The sequence below is a fragment of the Chrysemys picta genome, chromosome 1 (genome assembly GCF_011386835.1).
Source record: "Chrysemys picta bellii isolate R12L10 chromosome 1, ASM1138683v2, whole genome shotgun sequence".
Classification (NCBI taxonomy): Eukaryota; Metazoa; Chordata; order Testudines; family Emydidae; genus Chrysemys; species Chrysemys picta.
Genome location: NC_088791.1, coordinates 233,757,622 through 233,778,068, shown reverse-complemented (window position 1 = coordinate 233,778,068; position 20,447 = coordinate 233,757,622). Strand labels below are relative to the sequence as shown.

General features: G+C 43.2%; 1 protein-coding gene across 3 annotated transcripts in view; it reads right to left on the bottom strand.

The window, feature by feature from the left end:
• The window catches only part of OCA2 (OCA2 melanosomal transmembrane protein), a 351,992-nt gene that overhangs the window by 154,783 nt on the left and 176,762 nt on the right, over window positions 1–20,447 (bottom strand). For all 3 annotated transcript variants that reach the window (XM_065580822.1, XM_065580824.1, XM_065580823.1), the window contains 2 exons: window positions 10,439–10,577; window positions 1,343–1,475 (listed from right to left, as the gene is read on the bottom strand). In XM_065580822.1, the coding sequence (XP_065436894.1) occupies window positions 1,343–1,475; window positions 10,439–10,577 (272 nt within the window). The remainder of the gene's footprint in view (window positions 1–1,342; window positions 1,476–10,438; window positions 10,578–20,447) is intronic.

Here is a 20,447-nt window from a genome sequence, read left to right as displayed (position 1 = left end):
AGTCACTACCAAGACAGCAGATCTCATTACTGTATCAACTACATCAAGTGCTGCCCACATCTGATGACAGGACAAATCAACACCCTCATGCACTTACCTTTTAAGTTACTGCAGAAAGGATCTGACCAGGACAGACACCTATTCCTAAAGCTCAATCTGTACTTTGGCTATCACTCAAAAGATTGCCTCCAACCTTTGTATCCCAGCACTGAAGTACAGGGTTTGGGGAGGAGGGGGGTGCCATATGCTCAGCCTTCCTTTGCTTTGACCATGGTTGTCCAGACTACTAAGTTCTTGAAGGAGAAGGTGAGCAATCACCATCATTATGGAGGAGCACTTATTACTCAACCTTGTTCAAACAGGGCTAGCTGAGACAGGTATGTAACACCTTCTTCACCAGCTGGTGCCAGGGCACAGCAACTCTACTGGAGAGGGGATTCTAGTAGTCAAATTAAAGCCTCAGAGCAATGACTAAGGATTTGAAAATACTGAAACAAAAGTCCGTAAGGTCAGCAAACTAAAAGACCAATTAGAAGGACTGGACCTGATTGGCAGATAGGAATGGCCACACCAGAAGAAGATAGTCTTTCCAATTCTTGTCTGTTTTGGGATGAAGAGCCACAACAGAAAGCTGGAGACAAAGCTCCTACAGTAAACTCTTTCTCTAACTGCAGACAAGAAAGAACTATTTGGAAACTTCCAAAAGCAGCATTTAGACGGCTATATGGTGCATCTACCAGTGGGAGGATGGCAAATGGAAAGCTCATGCCCCAACCCATGACAGCTGCTTTAGGGACCAAAAACCTTTAGACCTTGGGAAGTTCCAAGGAACTTGTAGAACAAAAGGCCACGAATGAGAATTCTGCACAAATGTTATTTTGAGTCGTTTAGATTATCTTAGAATTCTTCCCATGGTCACACCTCCTACAACCATAATGACCCAAACGAAAAACAAAACACAGAACAATGATTTTTAAATTGCTGATAAGTCTATTTCAATTACGCCTCTCAGCACAATGAAAAATGCTTCATTAGGTTCAGGTGATGTAATTAGCATAATGTTTATTTACTGTGGTTGTATAGTTCATATAGTTTGCTGCACACCTTCAGTATGTACATAAATCTTAACAAATAACTAAAAGCAGTAGTGTCAGGAAAATCATTACTTGCAAAATAAAAAACAACCAAAACCAAACTATTAGTAAAATACTAACATTCAGAGATAGAATAAGGCTGTGTGCACCAATCTGTGCACACAACATTATGGTACACAGCATTCATTTAATTTTAAACATTATCCAACTCAATGGCTATAAAAATATGATTTCATGCTCTAACTCACCAACAATCTCACTTGGCTCCTTGTTGTAAAGTTTTTTGTTCCAGTAAAGGAGTCTGAGGAAAGGAAAGGAGACCAGAAGAACAAGACAAATTCCAACAAACATATGTCCTGTAAATGCTGCAAAATCCAATCCCTAGGAGTAAAAATGCAATTATAAATTACAGATCAGTTATTTTCCTACATTACCTGAAAAAGTATTTGTCATTATGTACTTTACAATTCAGTGATTATATACAAGTAACAAAGTAGGCAATAGGTAATTTCCAAGCATAGCATATTTTATGCTTCCCCAATCTCAGGGAAATTATTATTAAATAAATTTCATGCCAACCAAACCAACGCAAAAATATTCCATTAAATTTCAGTGTATCAAAATAGTTCTTATATATTTACACACTAATTACCAGTTCCTGGCTCCAATGATGACAATATGAGTTTTTGCATCCATTTTACTCAAACCAAGACCTGTCCCAAATTCTACAATATGCTATTACAGCAAAAACATTCTCTAGCAATTAGAACACATTTTGCAATATTTTTTCTTCAATTTAGTATTTGTTTGAGTTCCTTTATACTTCCTGTATGACGGAGGCTTGGAACAGGGTCAAAAGCAGAATTCAAATATATAATGCAATGTTCGATATTTGGGGTGGAATTTTCCAAAGTGCTTAGTGTTGATCTAGCTCTGCTCCCATTAAAGTCAAAGGTAAAACTCCATTGACTTAAATGGAAGCAGAGTTGAGCCAATGCAGTGTGCTTTTGAAAACCTCCCCCATTATTTCTTACCAAAAAAAAATTCAAGATTTGTCCCCTATTTATATTATATTGCTTTAATTTTAATAAAAGCCCTAATGACAAAGAGTTTCAACTGTAGATATTAGAGATATATTGATATCAAGGTTCCCTCCAGTATCCACAACAAGAGTTCTCTCAACAGGGAATCCCCACAAAGCCAGATTTGGGAGGAAGTTTTTTTTTAATATTATTTATTAAGGCACTGGACTACCACGCAAGAGATCTGGGTTCAATTCCCATCTCTCCCACAGACTCACTGTGTGAAGTCATTTAATCTTTCTGTGCCTCTGCCTCAGTTAAAGCATCTTGCTGCTGTTGTAATACAAATAATACATAGTAATAACATTTAAATGCAGAATCAGGGGCTGTTTACATCCTGAATTTTAAGACAGCTTGGACTTGCAACCTGAAATACACACTGTAAGGCTGCACCATACTCCCTATTGAGAGCATCTGTGTGGAAAGCTCTCAGTTCAAGTATATATGATGTGGAAACATCCAGAGCAAACAAGACAGAGGCCCTCCCACGCAACCCCTGCCATCTTTTCAGAACAGATTGTATACGTCAATCCTGTAAATGCTCATAAAGGCTCGTCTGGATACTTAGCAGGCATCAAATTAAGTTTCAAAGTTGAAGGAGAGAACATTATGAAGGAATCAATCTACAAACTTTTAAGAGATCTACCAAGAGTCATGTGAGCAAACAAAGACTTACAGGGCCAGATTTTTCAACATCCGCTCACAAAAACAGACATATTGTCCTGCATATATTTACATAATTACAGACATTTTGCATGAAAATGAGCCTAACTACCCAAATGTTTGCATAAGGGCCTCTTTCTTTAAAGATATGGACCACAAAAGAAGACAGAAAATGCTGCCACGTGAACCATGATTCAAGAGATATGAAGCAGCAGTAATTGGTTCTACACAGTCTAATCTAGAAGGTTTGCAGGTTTCCTATATAATCTGAAGAGATGCAGGAGTATGCCTGGGACTGAATTGTCTGCACTTTGATGCTGCACAAACCAATAATCCTCATTCCCAGGATAATACAAGGACTGGGACACAGTTGGATGAGGAGTAAAACAGGAGAGATGATCAGAATATACCTAACCAAGAGCTACTGGAATAAATCCAATTCTTTCAGTTTTCAACAGACTCTCAGAATGTAATGCACTTGAGACTTTTCATAGCACTGACAGCAATTTATCTATCTCAGTGAAAAGAAAGACAGCACTAAGGTGGATCCTGTTGACAGGAGTTCTCGAAAGAGAGAGTCAGAGTTAAAGGCACTTAGATTATTTGCTGCTTTTAAAATGAAAAGGAGAAAGAGGGACCTAAAACGCACAGAAAACACCTTTATTTCTGATGATTGGACTAGACCAGAGTCATGTGTTATGGGAACATGGCAAAGATAAAGAATATGGTACCTCAGAGACCAGGCCTTAGACTTCGATTTACAAAGTTTCTTACATCTCTAGGTTTTGGATGTCTGCACCAGTGCTGAAAAGTTTTGTTATGAATTGTAACAATGCAGAAACTTCTCAACAGAAAAACACAGTACAAGAAATACCTTTATATGAAACCCTCAAAATTAAATTCCTATGTGAAAAAGAAAAGCATAGCAATCAGGAAAAAAAATAAAATGCTGAAGTTGATAAGCAGCTCTCAAGTTTGATTGACAGCTGAAAGAAATTGAACTGAGATGGGGCTGTGCATACAGATACTTATTTTGAAGGGACAGTGTCAATTTATACTCTTTGAAATTCAAGACTAGCACAAGGGCACAAGAGTTGACACACAAAAGTCTCAGAAGTAAGGATTTGTGCACAACATCAGCAGAGGAAAATTATTTGCATCTTCTTGGTATTCCATCACAGCTGTTTCTCAAGCAGCGCAGAGTGTTTCAGTAATTGGGCTGAATTTCGGGGTTTTGTTCAGCTCCTAAACTTTCTCCCATCAACCCTGCTTATTCTTTAAATCTTTTGAGAAGAGGACAGGCAATTCAACACCCAGCCCCACTGGCTAGTTTCCTTTGCTATCTTCTTCATACTTTGCGTAAAGTCTGATGCTCCAAGCTCCCTTCGACACTGTGGACACTTTTTACTTTTCATACCAAGTAATATCAGAAAAAACAAGCAAGATTAAATTTAGCAAGATTTGCCCAGCAGTCAACTGACATTCTCTGAATTTCTTAGGAAGAAGAATACTACCTCCTCTCTGAAGATATAAGCAGAAGGAAGATGGGTGTGGAGGAATTGCAGGCAACAAAACTCGATGTTAGGGTGTAATCTAAGAACATCCCAATGCTAGAGAAAAAGGGACTCCCTGAGATCTAGTAGAGATTTTCAGCTGGCCTGATCAGTTCAGTGTATTCATTAATGTCATAAACTTGATCTGATGTGTGTCAGGTAAGGCCGTGGTCCAGGGTCCGCGGTGGAGCCACAAGCTGGTTTCAGGTGGTCTGCCAAGCAGGGCCAGTATTAGACTTGCTGAGGCCCAGGGCAGAAAGACAAAGCCCCACCGCATGGGGCTGAAGCCCCTGGCCCTGAGCCCTGCCACCCAGGGCTGTCGCTTAAGTCTGAGCAACTTAGCTTTAGCTATGGTGGGGGGACCCAGGAAACTGACCTGATCACTACTCCCCAACGCTGGCCCTGGCTTTTATATGCAGAAAAACAGTTGTTGTGGCACAGATGGGCCATGGAGTTTTTAAATAGCATCTTGGGGGGGCCTCAGAAAGAAAAAGGTTGAGAACCCCTGAGGTAAGGTAACATTGAAAAAGTAATAACACACTGATTATTACTATTCTTGTGTGTTATATGTACGGTAAAAGCCCATGAGATCGTACAAATGTGAAGGATGTATGGGACTAAAATGTGTTTACCAGACAAGTCCGTGGAGTGAGTAAACAGGTTTCTCCCAGACAAAGGATGAGTTGACACTTCCAGACAGGTGTCATTGAAGTCTATTGGCAATCACATGTCAAGTAGCCATTCATTTGCATTGGAGGGGACAGGAACAGATCAATTTGCATTATAGCAAACACCCATGGAGGAAGAAAGCAGCATGGGGCTTCCTTCACCACCAGACTCCCAGTCTCCTTTCTCACAGCTTGAATGAACTTCATTTTGTGCGGTAACCTCCAGAAGAATCCACTGGACTATGAAAGAGAGGGGCAAAGAACCCCAAGTTATCTTTCACCTAAGATGACAAAGGAAACTTGCGAAGAGATCCTGGCCAGAGAGAGGGATGGTCAGTCATCTTGCTGGAAGAAGTGTGTGGTAAGAATCTTACCTGATACCTAGACAATAGCTTGTTAAAGTCGTAGCATTAGAAAACATTTTGAGTATTATTTGTTTGTAATCGTTTCAGTCTTTATCCCTTATACTTGATTTCACTTAAAACCTATGTCATTGTAATTAAATAAACTTGTTTTAATCTAAAGCAACCCAGTGCTGTGTTTGAATTGAAGTGACTGTTTACTTCAGTTACATTAATAAGCTGTGCATTTTGCCTCTTTAGAGGAGCAAACAAGTTTAGTATTCCTCTGAATGTTCCAGGAAAGGGCTGGACATTGCAGGGCACACAGTTTGGGGAAAAATTGGGACTGGGGGTATATCGAGGTCGTTTCACCAGGTATAATCAAAACTAATTGAAACCAGGGAGTGACTGTGTTGCTAAAGGAGGCAAACTGCTGATGTCAGAGTGCTCGATGAGGGTTGCACAACATACAGATAGAGAGTGCATGCTTGTTGCTGACTGTGAGCAGTCCAGGCTCCCACAGGGGAGCTGCAGCAACAGAGCACTTAAAGCACTTGGGACTACAGGGCAAGTGATAACAACCCTTCATTGGTCTGGATTTCACCTCAGAACACAACATAGGAGTAATGCATTGTTGCACTGCCCCTGGAGCAACCCAAGGAGGGGATTGTGATATAGGGAGTCACAATCTCCCACTAAATCCCTCTGCTGCTCTGTGGAGGGAATATGTTGCACTAGGGGTTTACTCGCTGCAACCCAAGATGGTAGCATAGTTGCACCTATGGGTGCAAAAGGGGGTAGTTTCAAGGCTCCACCCACTCCCCATCACCTCCTCATCCCTCTGCATGGGAAGGGGATGTAGCATCCCTACGGAGCCTGTATCCTCTACCAGTCACATACCTTGCACATCACATCCCCTTTCTCCCCTGCACTTCTATGTAGCCAGGGCCATCATTCAGACCACTTACTCATCTAAATAATTATATTGGGCATACAAGTCAGTGAAAAATTATCTTCTAGCTTTTTTTATTATTTATATCTCTGAACACAATTTAAATGGTTAATGTGTCTACTGCACACTGCGAAGTTTCCATGAATTTTCATAAATATTATTCTCACACAATTGGCTCAAATAGCTTTGACTTGCACAACAGAGACTAGAAATAATTTTCATCTAAGAGATTTCAGTGTGTCAGACAAATGCTATGTGGTGCTGAAAATATCCTTAACTTGGGGCCTTACTGATTCTGTGAAATAGCCCAACTTTCCCAGATGGCAAAGGCATCCTTAAGGATTTGTTTTAGGGTGATTACAGCTTACAGGTTCTATTGTCTTCAACTCCAAAACTGAAAGCAGATGGGCATCTGTTCTTGTATTTAAGCACAAATTTCTACAAATGTTTCTATTTCATAGTGAGATACAGGAACATGCTATTTTCCTGAAATAATATATCACTATCTTCATGTTATCTGACATGTTTTCTTCTCACTGCTTATGGAGGTGTGAAATTTACTTCTTTGCACATAAAACTTTTTGAGAAAAAGTCTTCAGTTTTAAGGCAGAGAGAGAAAATTACACTTAAATATGACAATCCAGGACTTAAGCCTTGGACCAGTGCCAAAACAGCACTGCTGGCCTGGGTATTGTTTTATGGTCTAATATCTTCTGAATGACCAAGAGCAGAAATTGCAAGATATCACTGAAAATTTAGTTTGTTTTTTTCCTTACATAAGGAGCAACCAAATACTGTGCTTTCACTGAGAATGGCCTTTATTTTATATTTCAAGAGCAACAAGAAACAATCAAAATAAAGTCTCCATGGCCATGCCTAAGAGGCCGTGATTAAACAAGTGTCATCTAATACATTTTAACCACTAGTGTGTTCCTGTTTAATACCTTTAATGGACCTAAAATTGACTACACCCAGCTAGTACATTTTCAAAGTTATTAACCCTGTCTACACATTTAACCCTGCCTACAAAATACATTAGCTACATGGATTGCAGAAGGTAACATTCATTTTCTGTTGCTAGCGAGTCACATGATATTGGACCTAAAACACACAGTTCTGAATACCATCTTACCTTCCTCTACTTCCCTCTTTGTAACTGGTCCTTCCATCTTGGACTAATTTTAACAGTCACTAACTCAATAACTGCTAGTGTTCAAAGAACCCCTGCCGCCTGCCATATGGCAGCATGGAATCCCCTCTTTCTTATAATGTTAACAATTAATCGCTACATGATCATAAATTTAGGAAAAAATATTGACTACTAAACCAGGCTTGACTTGAACTGCAAAATATAAGTTAATAACCAGAATAATCTGATTTTAAAGTCTTGGTGTCAAATATTTTTGCTGTGTCATTGAATATTAACAACATAAAACTACTTCAAAACCTAAAAAAAGGCTGTTGCTTGTAGCTCTGCTTCGGATCTCTCTCCCATCTAACTCAGAGAGACTGAATTCTACACTGTTCCTGGCATGAGAAGAAGTTCCTGTTCCCATGTGCAAGAGGAGCGACAATGACTGAACAAATTTAAGTGAAGAAAATATTTAAATTAGACAATGATGAAGATCCATAGCTTCTCCTGAACGTGAGAGAAGAAATAGCTTATGACATCATGTAGCACGGCAGGCACTCACTGCCGCGGCGCCTCCTGCTGGTTGTCCGGGAATTAGCTCGGTTCCAGCCTTGGCGCGCCTCCTGCTGGCCAGTGTTTTCCTACCAGTACATGCTTTCTCCTGATCTCCACCACTTATAGCACTTCAGGCTCTACATCCCTCCCGGACCCTGGTGCCCCTTACCTTAGGGTGCTGCCCCACAGCAGTGCCCCAACACTCTGGGTCTCCCCTCCCTAGGGAACCCCAAACCCTTAAGCCCACCTCACCTCAGGGGCAAACTGCAGTCTGAAGTGGCCACTCATCATCGGCAAGGGGGGTTGGACCTGCTTCCTTTCCAGCCCCAGCTGCCTCCCTAGTACCTTCCCTGGCCTTTGGCAAGGCCTCAACCTGGGGACCCACCAGGCCAAAGCTCCTCAGCTTTCCCTGCCCTTCCCCAGCCCTACTCTGCCTCAGGTACCCTGCTTGCTCTCCCAGGCAGACTAGTCTTCTCTGCTCCTCAAATAGAGCTAGAGTGTTCTATCACTCCCTGAGCCTGCCCTTTTATCAGGGTCAGCTGGACCCTAATTGGGTGTGGCCACACGTGGCTGTTTACCCAACCACCTCCCTTGGCTGCTTTTAATCTCTTCCTAACGGGAGCAGAGTGACCACCCCACTACACATCAGCACTAAGCAGCATGGCGTTCACACAATCATTCAGATTTTTCTGAGAAGAAACCACTATTTGCAAAGGTGCAAATAAGGGAAAGATCCTACGTTTTATAAAGCAATTGGAAGTTTTATAGAACTATTATACAATAACTCAGCAAAAACATTCCTCTGAATTAGGTGGCCACCTTAATTTATGGTCCACTATTTTACAATCTGTATTGCTTAAAACACTTTTACAGTCTAATACAAAAACAAGAAGTCCGGTGCCACCGGACTTCTTGTAGTTTTTGTAGATACAGACTAACACGGCTACCCCCTGATACTTGAGTCTAATACAAAGTATTTTCTTTTGAGCTTCAGTCATAAATGCTGCAGGTTTACAAGTAAGTTTTATTTATAGACCGCAAATGCTAACTTTATCATAACCTATAACCAATAAATAATGCATCACAGTAAATGATATCTTTTGAATCCAAAGAATGACAATTTTGTGATGACCCTACACCTATACAATTTGTATAATAAAGTTATGCATCGTTATGAAAGTTCTATAGTCTCAAATACTACTACAGTGATGAGTACACCATAACAGACAAACTAGATAAAAATGAACTGAGTTTTTTTAAAGTATTAAAAATGTTCTGTTTTCTAGAACTAATTTAATAATGTTATCCTATTTTTGGTCACAAAACAAGAAAGATTTGCTATATGGCCATAACAAGGGATCTCATCATATATTTAATAAATTGATAAACTCATTAGGAGATGCTGAGAATTTTTGTTGCCCAACCTTTCCTTAGGCCTCTCTCTGTTTACTGTTTGTGTCCTCCACTCCCACATATACATAGGATCAGACCCTCTATTCCCTTGCTCCTTGTGTAGTCATTCACACCTGTGCAGAGTGAGTTCAAAATGCTACCAAATCAGAATTCTAGTGTTTTATGCCCACTTTGAAATGGCTGCACAAGGCAATGGATTCAGCCCTAGGAAATGGGAAATTTTTTGTGCTGGATCCTCTCCCTTCCATTCTTTTTCACTTTAATTCTCTCTCTCCTGTTAACATCATGCATCAAAGAAGCAAGTTAGTGCACAGCAAGCCGGCGTGTAAATCTACATCACTCCAGCATGCCACTCACTAACTCTCTGTGTGAACCCTGCTGCTGAGCACTAACATTTCCCTAGTGCACACTGACCTACAGCAGTATGGAAAGCACCCAAGGGAACAATTAGGGCCCAGCAGCAGGGTCCACACGGTCAGTTAATGCAAGGCATGCTGGAGTACCTTGCATTGCACCCTGCTGTGCACTAACTCTTCGTACAGATATGCTCTTACTGGCATAGCCAGGAATCTAACTCACAAGTGTCTGGCCCTATGCTTAATCTATTAAACAGCTCTGCTTCCTGTTACATCCACAAACTTTAAGCTACAAACAAAACGTGATCCTTGTGCAGCAAATCACTTAGACATGTAATTTTAAGAATGTGAGCAGCTCCATTGAAATCAACCACAGTTCAGAACGAGCCTGTATTTTTACAGCCAAAGTGGCAAGGAGGATTCTGAGAGTTTCTCACTTTCATGCACCATTTGCACAAATATAAAATTTCACCCAGCTCTTCCCAATAGCACTAACGATAAAATAGCTGAAGAGAATAGATGCATTTTGTTACCTTCTATGGATCTCTGTGGGAAGAAAAGATCTAAACTACTGAATAAACCCACATCTGTACCTATTTTTAGGTAACACAATGGATTACAATACATACCGCCTTCCTCACTTCCTGTTTTGAAACAATAATCACATTTGGTGGATCCCCGACAGCTGTGGCAGCCCCTCCAATGTTTGTGAAGATAACTTCTGCAATCAGCACATGTCTAGGATCAAGATTAAGTACCTCACATAACCTGCGGTATACATAAGAAAATGAAATCAGCTCCTTAACCTTTGATTAAATTGCCTGTAACCTTAAATGATTTATAAAAGTTAGCACTTGTGTCGGAAACTTCAAACTGTTGAACAAAGGTTAAAACTTGGCCTTTCATAATTAATACTTATATTTTATAATATACTGCAATGGCTACTGCATTCAAAATACATATTTTAAAAACAATATTAAAAGTAGCAAATCATTACGACAGTTGAATTATAGTTAAAGTTACATGAGCCTTTCCATTTTAACAACCCTTCACCGTGGTATATAACTTTCTAACACATGTACCTTTCAGGCTAGAATTTACCAAGTTTGGTCTCTGCCCATACTTTTTTTTTTTTTAAGCTTGAGCAGTAGCATTTCAACAATTTTTTTAGGACAAGGAGCATAGAAAATACACTTGCCACATTATTAAAAAAATTCATGCATTTTTTTTAACTTCAGTATCAGCAGAGCAGCTGATTATAGGTATTAAACAATTTGTAAAGAAATAGCCCTCAGTGAGAAGAAGTATCTCAGAACACTAGAATGAGTTTATCAAGTTATGGTCCATTAAAAATCATGCTGTGCATACACAGTACATTTTGCACAGTCTGTTCACTAAAGTTCTTTTTCAGGAAAACCCTTAAACACGTGCTTGACTTTAAGCAGGTGCTAAGCCATTTCGTGCTTAAAGTTAAGCATACGTCTAAGTGCATAACTGACCAGAGATGGACTTGCATGTGCTTAAATGCTTTCCTGAATCAAAGTCTTAGGCCCCAATTCAGCAGAGCACTTAAGTATAGCAACACTGCATCTGGGAGGTGTGATTCCACGCACAGGTGGGCAGACTCATGCCAGCTCAGCTTGAGGTAGTACTCTAAAAATAACAGGGTGGACTTTGTGGCACTGGTGCCATCTCAGGCTAGCCACCCAAGTCCACCCAATCCTATGGGTCTAAGCTTGGGCAGCAAGCCTGAGCCACCACCCGTACTGCAACACCCATGCTGTTATTTTTAGCCTTGTAGCTCAAGCTGAGCTACCACAAATCTGTTCACCTGAGCTCAGAATCACACCTCTCAGATTCATTGTAGACATACCTTTGATTTCAAAGGCATTTAAGCACATGCTTACGTGATTTGTTGCATAGGGATGGACTTAAGCATGTGTTCAAAGCTGTTTGTGTTTAAGTGAATCACAGATTTTAAGACCATTATAATCATCTAGTCTGATCTCCTGCATATACAAGCACAGAATTGTGACTGTGCCCATAAGCTGCAGTATCTTTTTTAGAAAGACCTCCTATCTTGATGCAAAGACTTCAAATGACAGAGAATGGATCACATGAGATAAGTTGTTCCAATGATGAACTAGAGGAAGAGAGGAAGGATGGGCAAGATGGTGCTAGCCTGGGACTTTGGAGACTGGGTTCAGTTCCCTGCTCTACCTCAGACTTCCCATGTGACCATCGGCAAGTGACTTAATCTCTCTGTGCCTCTGTTCTCCATCTTTAAAATGGGGACAATAGTACTTCCCTCCCTCATAAGCAATCTAAGTGCTTAAAAGAGATTGAATTACCCTTAGTGTTAAAAATTTGTGCCTGGGGGACACCAAAGGGCACTGTGACCAAAGTGGATGCAGGTTGCTTGAGCTCTGAAGCACCCATGGGGTATCCCAAAACATCATCCCCTAACCCCTCTCTCTCCCACCCCCATCCAACCTCAAGGAATATTGTGCCTGACTACTGAAACCCACAAGATGCCCTCTAGCTCTGCATCTTCCTCTCCACATCCAAAAAGACAGAGGAAATCTGCCTCCCCGACTTGTACAAACAAAATGGTGCCTGAGCCCGAACACAGCTGCTGGCTTGTACAACAACAGGTGGCTGCAGATACTGCTGAAATTAAATCTACAGTTTCCACGCTACAGATCAATATGACTGAGATTCAGAGTGCAGGCTCTATCAGCTTGATGGGAGAAGCTGAACACAGAACTTCTGAAGTGGAAGATGATTTCAAAGAAGAACGACCAGTAATTTCAGGTTCTGAAGAACTGTAATGATATCAAGACTATTAAGACCAAGCTAATTGATCTGGAAAACCACTCACAATGATGTAAGATCAGGATTGTGGGTATCCCTGAGGTAACTGAGAAAGGTAAACCCTCTGAATTTGTCCCTAAACAGCTAAGTTGTTGGATCTGCCAGTAGAATTTTTGTTTTGATATAGAATGAGCACACCGGGCCCTCGCCCCCAAGCCAGCTCCAGAAGATTGGCCTAGAACATTGATTGTGAAGTTCTAGAAGTTAACCACTAAGGAGCTTATATTGCAGAAATCCAGATCAAAAAAGGAGATGTTATGGGGAGAACCAGCAATTAAAATACTGCTCTTTCAAGATTATGCCCATGATGTGGTTGCAGTGAGGGCAGCTGTTAACCAAGTGAAACAATTGGCTAGGCAGATGGCCTTGAAGTATATTATTAAATACCTGGCAACACTCCATATTAAGAATGGCAAGAAGATAGTATCATTCAGTTCCCCTCAAAAGGCAGAAAAATATCTCAAAAAAATCTACAGACTCCTCTGTCACAAGAAGCAACATGTATGCCAGGATCTGATCTTATGGAATTTATGTATTGCTCGCTCAGATCTGATATGACTGTTCTAAACAAGTGGATGGGTGCTAGTTGATACTGATATGTTAGTCCTCTTCTTTTTTTCTCTCTCTCTCTCATTGAGGTTGAAGGATTAAAGGGTTATCATCAATTTACTTCCACTGGCCCCCGCTGCTTCCCCCAGCCTCCCATGCCCACTTCAGCTCCCCAGGCTCCACTGCCTTTCTCTCTCTCTCCATTGCCCCAACTGATTCCCTGAGCAATTTTGCACACCCAGGCAGGCTGGTCCAGACACATACTCATGGGAAAGGCGCATCAATGTACTATCTATTATTTGATTAGTAATTATGTATATATCATTGCTTTATTAGATGGTGCTTCCTTATTGACTAATGTATCAAGGTTTTATTGGTCATATAGGTGATTACTATTGTTGTAATGTTTGGGGTCCCAAGAGCTGTGAACATATCCAAATTTCACCTGATCCAGCCACCCCACACTGTCAAATGTATAGTTTAGACTGTTTAAACAGATTCTCCTTTTTTATTGTAAGGTACTAACATGTATTTCTCTCTCCACTCTATTTTCCATTTTGTTTTTTCACTTATTTAATTCCGCTTTCTGCCCTCTTCCCGTTACCCTGCCATGCTAGGAATTTCCTTCCCTTTCCTGTAGAATGTGTACTGGGAAGTGACATGTACAGTGAATATGTACTGGATTATGTAACTTTTGCAGCTTAGATAAGCAAGAACTGTATGCTTCTCAAGAGAATGTGCAATTCCTCATTTTTCACACTGTGACTTTATATTTTATCTGGTATATTTTAGCAATGATGGCTCCTATAATTAAATGTGTCTCCTGGAAGATAAAGCGTTTTAATAACCCTATTACAAGAAAAACTATATATTCAATGCTTAAAAAAAGAGAATGTTGACATTGCTATGCTCCAGAAGACACATCTGACAGAACTTGAAGCTTGTAAACAAAATAAAGATTGGGTTGGCCTTTCAATTTTTAGTTTCTTTAATTCTAAACTGAGGGGCATTGCTATACTAATATATAAAAAGTTGCATGTTAATATTCTAAGTGCAAGGTTTGAGAGTAAGGACAGATTTACTGTCCTCAAGGCTGAAATAGGGAATTCTATAATCATTTTAGCCAATTTCTACAGGCCAAACCAGAATAATCCCAATTTTTTTCATAAACTTTTTATAAGTATAAATGACATGGGTCACCATCCTATTATTGCTGCTGGCAGAGGTGAAAGTAAGCCAGTACAGCTTCTCCGGCGGTGATTTAAAGGGCCTGGGGCTCCCCGCAGCGGCTGGAGCCTCAGGCCCTTTAAATCGCCTCCAGAGCCCTGCAGCCGCTACCCCAGCACTAGCCCGAGCCCTGCTACCCTGGGGTAGCTGCAGCAGGGCTCCCGCAGTGATATAAAGGGCCTGGAGCTCTGCAGCGGCCGGAGTCCCAGGCCCTTTAAATCTTGAAAGGCCACGCCTCTTCCCGTTGAGGCCATGCCCCACTCAGGACTCCGGCGTACTGGTAAGTCCTTTAAACTACTTTCACCCCTGGTTGCTGGGGACATTAACAAAACTCTAGATCCAGTCCTTGTTAAATAATCTTCATCTACATACAAAAGCATGAATACTCATGAGGTACTTCATATATACATGGCTGATTTAGGCTTACAAGATGTATGTAGATTGGCCATAGGATTACTCAAGGTATTTTTTTTTCTGCAGTTCATTCAACATATTCAGGATTGGGCTATTTCTTAGTGTCACAAGACTCGATCAATTCTGTCACTGACTGTGGCATTGGTACTATTGTTATATCTGACTATGCTTCTATACATATATCTTTTAGGCCCCCAGGGTATGCACCTCCAACTAAAATGTGGAAATTACATACCTCTCTGCTGTTCAATACATCATTTGTTAACTCTATCCAGAAGGAGTTAGAACTCTTTTTTTAAAAATGCTCCCACTGCTTCATCAGCTGTTACACCTTGGGAAGCCTTTAGGCAAATGGTAATTGCTGATAGTTGGAGGGGACACAATGGCGGGGACCCCCCCCTCGCCATCACAGCCACAGTCAACTTCCGGGTGACTGCCAAGATACCCTTCAGCAACACCCTCTTGACCACAGTGCCCCCACAACCACGGCACTCTGGGCAGTCACCCACCCTTAAGTCCAGCCCTGCCAGGTTCGGCCTTGGGGGAAATGGTGCCCTGGGTGAACTTGTATTTTGGAGCCCTGGCCCCTGTTGCCTCCCCCAACCCCCCAACCCATCACCCCTGCACCCCGATGCCTCCCCTGAACCCCCAATCTCCACTGGTCCCCGCTGCCTTCCCTGCCCCCCCCAATCACCCCTGGCCCCCCACTGCCTCCCCACCCACCCCCATCACTCCTGGCCCCTGCTGCCTCCCCCAGCCTCCCACGCCCATTTCAGCTCCCACTGCCTCTCTCTCCATTGCCCCCAACTGATTCCCTGAGCTCTTTTGCACACCCCAAGCAGGCTAGTCCAGACACATATTTAAGCAGGTAACTGTAGCTGCCAGCAGGGAAGGAATGAGACTCAGCAGGCTTCCCCGCACTCTCTCAGGTGGAGATCTGCACTGCCCGCCCAGTCTCACTTCCCTGCTCTGGGCACCACCTCTGCTCAGCGGGATCACTCGCTGCTGGTGCCTTTCCCAGGCATGTCCCTTCAGCCGTGCTCAGCCCGGCAGAAATCTGGGGGGCATGTGACCCTGTGTGCCCCCCGACACACACACACATCGCCTGTGCTTTAAAGCCTTCATTAGAGGCTGTATCATCTCTCATGCCATCTTTAAAACAAAATGGAGAGAACACAGTTTATACTCTGGTGAAGGAAAATAAGGCCTTGGCTATAAGCTATGCTTCCTGCCTCCTCCCCAGAGAAACTCAGAATCTACATCAATCTAAGATATGAAATCAACAAGCTTCTGTCCCAACAGGATGAGTTTGCCTTCGTCTGTCTGAAGCAAAGCTACTGGGAATCTGTTGAGAGAGACGGCAAGCTGCTGCATGCAGACTTAAGCAAAAGACTAACAGAAATAAGATTGCTGCTGTTCACAATAGTAGTAACAAATTATAAACAGTACATTCCGATATTAATAAACAATGTAAACAGTTTTATTCAAAACTATTTTTAGCTGCAGAGCAAATCAGTAAAACAGATAACTGTTTTATTGGATTGTCTCTGCCACCGCTCTCTGACTCGCAGAAGGAACTATTAGATGCTCCCCTAGAAATCATGGAACTGACTCAGGCTATAAAAGAAATGAAGGTTAGAAAGACTCCTGGTGCAGATCAGATCTCGACTGAAATTCACAAAAAGTTCTCTGAAACTTTAATACCTATATTTTTTAATATGTTCAATGAGGCCAAGAAAGAGCAAACTCTCCTGCCTACTCTAAGAGAAGCTGCAATTTCAGTTATTCCTAAACCTGGGAAAGACCTTGAATTATGTAGTAATTACAGGCCAATTTCTTTAATCAATTGTGACATTCAGATCGTAGCTAAAGCTCTTGCTAAGGTATTGGACAAAGTTCCCTCACACATAAATCAGGTGGGTTTCCCTCATAATAGACATAGCTCAGATAATTTGCACCAACTGATTGATATTATTGCCACTTTGAGAGATTCTGAGGAACCCTTAGCTGTCATTTCTTCAAATGCCAAAAAGGTTTTGGACCGCATAGCCTGCGATTATCTTTTGCTTGTGTTAGCAAAATATGGGTTTGATAAAGAATGTATTGCTTGGATTAAGGTTTTATACTCTTACCCAACAGTTACCAATGGTATTATTTCCACCCCATTTCCATTTCAGAGAGGTATGAGCAGGGCCGGCTCTAGGTTTTTTGCCGCCCCAAGCAAAAAAAAATTTTGGCTGCCCCCCACCCCAGCCCTGGGCTCCCCCTGCACCCCCTGCCACCCCAGCGCTGGGCTCTCCCCCCCCGCCCCACCCGCACCCCCTGCCGCCCCAACCGCTGGGCTCTCCCCCCCACTCCACCCACACTCCCTGCTGCCCCAGCCCTGGGCTTCCCCCCACCAGTGCTGACTCCACCCGCTTCCCCCCTCGCCTCCAGCCGGTCCGGCGCTGGCAGGGTCGGGGTAAGCAGCGGGGCTCCCGGGCCGCGCCTCAGCCCAGGGTCCCTCCAGCCAGGGCTCCTGCCTCCAGGACCAACCGGGATCCAGGACGGCAGAGCTGGGGGACCGCCCCGGCAGGGGGCTGAGGAGCCAGGGCAGGACAGCCCCAGAGGGAGCAGCGCCCTGGAGAGCGGGACATGGGCCCTGAATGGCAGCACCCCAGGCACCGGTCCCCACTATGGCCCCGCTGCTGCTCCTGACTGCCCTGCCACAGTCCCTGGGTGGCTTGGACTGCTTCGCCCAGCCCCGGCTGTGGCGCTGGGAGGCAGCAGCCCTGCGGCACCTGCAGGCGGCTCCATGTGCCCCGTGGGGTGGCCCCGAGCCCAAGTGTCCCGCACTCGAAGCCTGCCCAGCCATAAGGTGCGGGCGCTGCTTCCCGATGCGAACTGCAGCAGCCCTAGGGCACCCCCCATGAATCATAGAATATCAGGGTTGGAAGGGACCTCACGATGTCATCTAGTCCAATCCCCTGCTCAAAGCAGGACCAATTCCCAACTAAATCATCCCAGCCAGGGTTTTGTCAAGCCGGGCCTTAAAAACCTCCAAGGAAGGAGACTCCACCACCTCCCTAGGTAACGCATTGCAGTGCTTCACCACCCTCCTAGTGAAATAGTGTTTTCTAATATCCAACCTAGATCTCCCCCACTGCAACTTGAGACCATTGCTCCTTGTTCTGTCATCTGCCACCACTGAGAACAGCCGAGCTCCATCCTCTTTGGAACCCCCCCTCAGGTAGTTGAATGCAGCTATCAAATCCCCCCTCATTCTTCTCTTCTGGAGACTAAACAATCCCAGGTCCCTCAGCCTCTCCTCATAAGTCATGTGCTCCAGACCCCTAATCATTTTAAGCACTGGAATAAATTGCCTAGGGAGGTTATGCAACCTCAATCATTGGAGACTGTTAAGAGCAGGGTAGATAAACACCTGTCCGGGATGGTTTAGACAATACTTAGACCTGCCAGGAGTGCAGGGGACTGGACTAGACGACCTTTCAAGGTCCCTTCCAGTCCTACAATTCTATGATTCTATCCCTAAGATAAATATAGAACCAATTATTGCCCAAATGGCTAACATTTTGCAGAGGTGGAGTTTGTTAACCCTTAGTTTATGGGGTAAAACTAATATACGGAAAATGAATGTCCTTCCCAGAATTTTGTATGTCCTGAAGGGTCTCCCTATTTCTATTCTTTAAACTTATTTTAAGATATTCAATAATGTTTTCAGAACACTTCTTTGGGGTGTTAGCATATAGGCTTGTTTGTCAGCCTGAGACAGAATTTTGGGTTTGACTTTTTGTTACTCGTATCTTATACTAGTATGAAGGACAACGATGCTGTGTGTTGCATTTCCTACCACCAGATGGGGCTTTTAGTACAATGGGAAGAGATAAGGGATGAAGCTAAAAGTGTTACAGGGTATGGTGGGAGTGTAATATATGAGCGCACACTTAAAGACTGCCTCAACTCCTTATCTGAAAGCAAGGTCAGACAACCAGTTGGGAGGGGCAAGGGGAGTTTGTGGGGGGAGGTAAAACACTAAAAGACCAGAGAAATGCCTGCCCCTGACCGGAACACAACCTCATTCCTTACCCCTCCCATGGGGTACAAAAGGGGTGAGATGAAGACCCCGACTCACGACCCTCCAGAACCATCAGTTATAAGAGGTGTGACTAGGGGCGTGCATTGCAGGTATATTTGGGCCTGCTAAGAGGAAGGAGTGGGAATGGGAATGGGAGACCAGGAATAGGGGAATGAGGAACAGCGACACAGGCAAGGTTCTGCAGTGTCAGAGCTGGGAAGGGGGACATAGGGTAAATGCTCTGTGGCATTAGAGCTGGAAACAGAACACTGGAAAGAGGGAGCTCCATCGGTGTGCGGAGCTAGAGGATTCTATTGGCGTATAGAACTGTAGTTGTGGGAGGGGAAGAGGAAAACTCTATTGTGTATAGAGATAAGCCCAACTGGTGTGAAGGGCTTCGGAATAGGCTTGCTTGGAACTAAAGCCCAATAAATATCGCATTGCCTGCACTTCAGACTTCCGGTCTTCTGCTTTCCATCTGCATGACAAGAGCCAGGGAAGGGTGTGAAGGGAAAGCCCTCTAATATGGGGCACAGGTAAGAAACCTACACAGGTGAACAAATTACAATTCCCCCTGTCTCTGGGAGCATTTCATTTTACCAATTTATTATTTATTATTTAGATTACAATAGAGCCCACAAACTCCAACAATATGGACTGCAGCCTCATTTTATCTATCTAAGGTACTTCTATGGGCCTGCATTACTCTGGTATCTGTGTACTTCATAATCTTTAAAGAATTTATCCTTGACACCCCTGTGACAAAGGGAAGTGCTATTATCCCCATTTTACAGATGGGGAACTGAGGCACAGCGAGACTAAGTGATTTCCGTAAGGCAACAGAGGAAAGTTCTCGCAGAGTAGAGAATTTAACGAAGGTCTCCAGACTCACCCTAGTCCTAACCACTGGATCATCCTTCCTCTCTAGGTCCTGTACAGACACACAGAATGTTACAGTCCCTGTCCCAAAGGGTTTACAGACTAAAAAGACAAAGACTAACTACAGGTAAAGGAAAGATATGCAATACTTCCTTATCATCTGCTTTGCACCCAAATGTGGCTGTGGTGCTGGTTGCAAAGAAAATATACAGCACATGGCTGCCAACTAACACCACATGACCCAGCTTAATGCAGCCAGGAAGGAGAACAATGGGGAGAAAGCCTCCCTGAACCCTCTCTGCAGCACTCTGCCTCTGCCACAGGGTCTGAGTAACCAATACCCACTCCTAAACCCATCAGGTCAAGGAGGCAATTAAGTGGGTGGAGCCTTGGCTCCTTCTCTCCCTTCCCCCCGACCCCCCACCAAAAAAAACCCATACTGACCAGTGGAGATGAGCCTGCGTGAAGTGGGGAAATAAGCTGTATTCTATAAATGGCTACAATAAATTCCTCCCCCTGTAAGCAAAATTGGAGCAGAGGAGAAATTGAGCTTCAGTCAAAATTCCTTCCCAGGGCTTCTCCTGAGATTGGGTGGCAGTGCAGCTACACACTGCCCTTAG